This window comes from Cyprinodon variegatus, unplaced genomic scaffold (assembly GCF_000732505.1).
Source record: "Cyprinodon variegatus isolate N-32 unplaced genomic scaffold, C_variegatus-1.0 Scaffold153, whole genome shotgun sequence".
In the NCBI taxonomy this organism is placed as follows: Eukaryota; Metazoa; Chordata; class Actinopteri; order Cyprinodontiformes; family Cyprinodontidae; genus Cyprinodon; species Cyprinodon variegatus.
In genome coordinates, this window is record NW_015150606.1 from 56,962 (window position 1) to 60,558 (window position 3,597).

General features: G+C 36.4%; 1 protein-coding gene across 16 annotated transcripts in view; it reads right to left on the reverse strand.

The window, feature by feature from the left end:
- Positions 1 to 3,597, reverse strand: part of abi2 (abl-interactor 2) — a 22,269-nt gene that overhangs the window by 7,235 nt on the left and 11,437 nt on the right. For 13 of the 16 annotated variants that reach the window (XM_015377427.1, XM_015377417.1, XM_015377426.1 and 10 more), the window contains one exon: positions 919 to 1,065. The exons of the other annotated variants lie outside the window; for them this stretch is intronic. In XM_015377427.1, the coding sequence (XP_015232913.1) occupies positions 919 to 1,065 (147 nt within the window). The remainder of the gene's footprint in view (positions 1 to 918; positions 1,066 to 3,597) is intronic. 16 annotated transcript variants of the gene reach the window in all.

The window sequence follows — 3,597 nt, forward strand, 5'->3', positions numbered from 1 at the left end:
AAAAAGGAAATCAAAACGAAAACGAAAAAAAATAAAATAAAATTATGAGAAAAAAGTACTAAAAGAAATTTTAGGTGCTAGATTAAAAAAAAAGGAAATCAAAACGAAAACGAAAAAAAATAAAATAAAATTATGAGAAAAAAGTACTAAAAGAAATTTTAGGTGCTAGATTAAAAAAAAAGGAAATCAAAACGAAAACGAAAAAAAATAAAAAATAGAAAAAGATGGTTTTACAATTTTTTTTCTTTTTTACTTTCATGAAAAAAAAAATATTTGACAGAGCCACAAAAAAGGGACAAAATTTTAAAAATGTAATGTGAAAGAATAAAAATTCAGTAAGGAAAAATAAAAGGTAGAAGTTTTATAAACACTTTATATTACTACTTTTTTAATTATGTTTTGCATGTTTCATTCTTGAAACATTTTTTTTTGTTACATTTCCATTTTTACATTTTTTTTCTTTTGCTTTCTAAAATACTGGAACAAGTTTCTCCCCATAATGCAGTCGGAACTTGAGACACAGACACAAACATGAGATGACGTGAAAGCAGGAAGCATCAGCGAGAGGTGGAGAGGAGGAGGAGCTCTGGATGAAGATGAATTCAGAGGAAATTCGAGGGGGGAAAGTTTTCTGTCGGACAGATGGAGCGCAGATCCAAAACCATCCTTGCTGCCTTTCTCCTGTGAGCGGGCGGAGGCTGGACGGATATCATCTTCTGGAGCGATAACGCTCATCAAAGTCGGAACTGACAGGGCTAAAGAGGAGTCCTTACGACGAGACGTTTCAAAGAAGAAGTGGAAAGATTTTCACAAGCTGGCTCCCTTAGAGGGAAGTTTGCAGGACAAAAAGGAGCTTGTTTAAAGCTTCAGAGTAGAGAGGCATGCTGGGAAGTGGGAAAGGGGGCGAGGGAGGGGTACCTGTACGTGCGGTTCCTCTGATTAACGGACGCGGTGCGTGCAGGGCTCTGCTGAGGGGGCGCCATGTTGCGCGTCGGGCTCGAGACGTAGTCGTTAGGGACAACGGGCGGACGCACCGGCTCGAGCGTCCGGAAGGGGGAGTGGCGCCTGTGAGGGGGAGGTGGGGGTTAGAGGGAGTCCAGGGGTGGGGTGGGGTGGGGAGAGGTGCATTCAAAGGTGAGTGTTGGGGAAAGGAGGGAGGAGGGGAGGAGGAGAGTAAGAAACAAAGCAAACTTAAAATAATAAATGACAAATGACAGATGGTGAATATGGGGGCAACAGGTGAGGAAACTGGAGGAACGACACACTGACATGTTCCTCGTCGTAGTCGGGCTTTTTTCTCTCAAAACGCTGCACGATTTCATCCTTTCTATGAAATATAAACTAATCTGTCTATATTCACTAAAAACTAACCAACCTAAAGCACGTGGAATGATTATCTCTGTAGATATTTCCCACCTTCCTGCATCAACAGGTTTCCCTGTTTTGGAGAAATCGCCTTTTTTCCTTTTTAATAGCTGAAAGGCATAAATTGGTAAATGGAAGTAAAAGAGACAATAACTGTTTCATATTTTGTTTAGGATTGTTTTACATTTCGACTTTGGGCGTACGGCCAAATTAAGCAGAAAGTGGTGGCCATGATGGTTGAAGTGAAGCCAGTTTATTCAGTATCAGGAACAATTGGCCAAAAATGAACCGAAACCTTCAGGAGAAGCTTATGGAAGGAAACCCAGTTGAGAGGGAAACTCCAAGCAATGCTTAGGAAATATAAAAAAATAAATAAATATAAACCTCCACTGTGAAGCGGATGGAATCAAAGTAAGCAAATCTTATATTTTATATTGTTTTTGGGTTGTAACTATTTACTTTGAGATCTTCATTTACAGTCCAGTCATTTTTGCTCTTAAATGAGGCGTAATCTTTATACAACATTTTTTCGATAGAAATTAACTCCCTCTGGTTGTATAAAAAGTTGTTTTGTTATCTTTTTTAAGTGTAAAGTATCTCGTCCAGTTTGCATATTATTTCTGGGTTTTAGGCTTTATTTTTGATGGATTTTTCCGCAAATAACCCTTCTGTGTATATTTCTGATAACAATATGAAGATATAACAATAAGGAAGCATTGGGGCTATGCTAGTTAGCACCTTCCAGCAAGGTTGGGAAAATAATAATGTTGGGACACGATTTAAGTTTTAAATAGTTAATATCTCCTTATTTAAGATAAAAGAAAAAATGTGATTCATTGATTTTTTTTTTACACGTTAAAATATATCTAATCCAATATAATATGTAAAAAAAAATAAAGACCAAGATCCAGTGTGAAAAAGCACAAAAAAGAAAGACTGAATAAAATATGAATGTTTGCATACACATGCTATTCTTCGCCTCTGCTGACTAATTACAAAAAAAGATAAAAATAGAAAAAAAGACATATTGATTTTTTTTTCTCTAGCAGCGGTTAAAATCCAGAAGATCACAAGATCAGACTTAATTCAGAGCTCATCAACAATGCACTCACTGTGGATTTGCACTTTTTTTTATTAATTATAATATATTTAACTTTAGATGCTGTGTCTTTGTTTTTGATAGGAAGATGTTTTTTCTTTCTGCTTGATATTCTATTAGGAGACGGTAGAATTTGCTGTAGATCGGTTACTGTTGCTTAACTGTGAAGCATTGCAGGATGGCGGCATGTCTGTTTATGTCAGTTCATGGCACCTGGTGTTGGAAATCTATTTAGGCTCAAAAAAGGACTATTTAAAAACTATCAAGACGGATGTTTGGTGGATATAACTTTTTTTTTTAATGGATTAAATAGTTCTTGGTCTTTTTTTACAAAGGAATAAAATGTGACTGTCACTTTAAGAAACGGCTTAAATCTATTTTTGAGCTAGGTGTGCGTCACTCTAAATTTTTTTTACCGGAAAAACATTTATATACGGATTTAAAGCTGTAAATTTATCACAACTTTTAATAAAAGGATCTTATCTAGGAAATAAAATCTTAAAACATTTTTTTCCCATTTTCTCTTCCAACCAGGAAGTAGGTTGGTAAGCAGGAACAAGCTAACCCGTCCCGGTTTTTATTCCAACAGCAGCAGCTCTGATGAGGAAGCAAAGATTCAGCGATCTGCAGAGATGTGCTGATCACCGTTTGGATGCATAAAGGGTTCCATGTATAGCAGCCTGGAGTGGTCAAAATAAATAAAAGATGGAATATATATGTGGGGGAAAAAAAGAAATCTGGGAGGCTTTTTTGCTTAACAATCAAAGAGGATGATGTGCATCTTGAAAGGTGATGAAAACACACCCATATGGGTCAATAGGAAGGTGTGGACACACTGGACTTCTCACAGACAGACATAGTTTCATAGACACAGAGACAAACAGCACCTGAGGACAAATATACGAGCTGAGGATGTAGAACGCCTGGAGGATTAACACCTTATAAATTAAACTTTTATTAAAAAGTTAATAAATATAAAACATGGGAGATGCTCAGCCTGTGTGAGGAACTGCAACAGAAAACAAAACAATCTTAATTTTCTACTCAAAAATCATCCTTACATATTGAAAACAGATCTTTTTTTATATATAAATCTGACTACAATCAATCCAACAGTAGTTCCTCCTCCCATT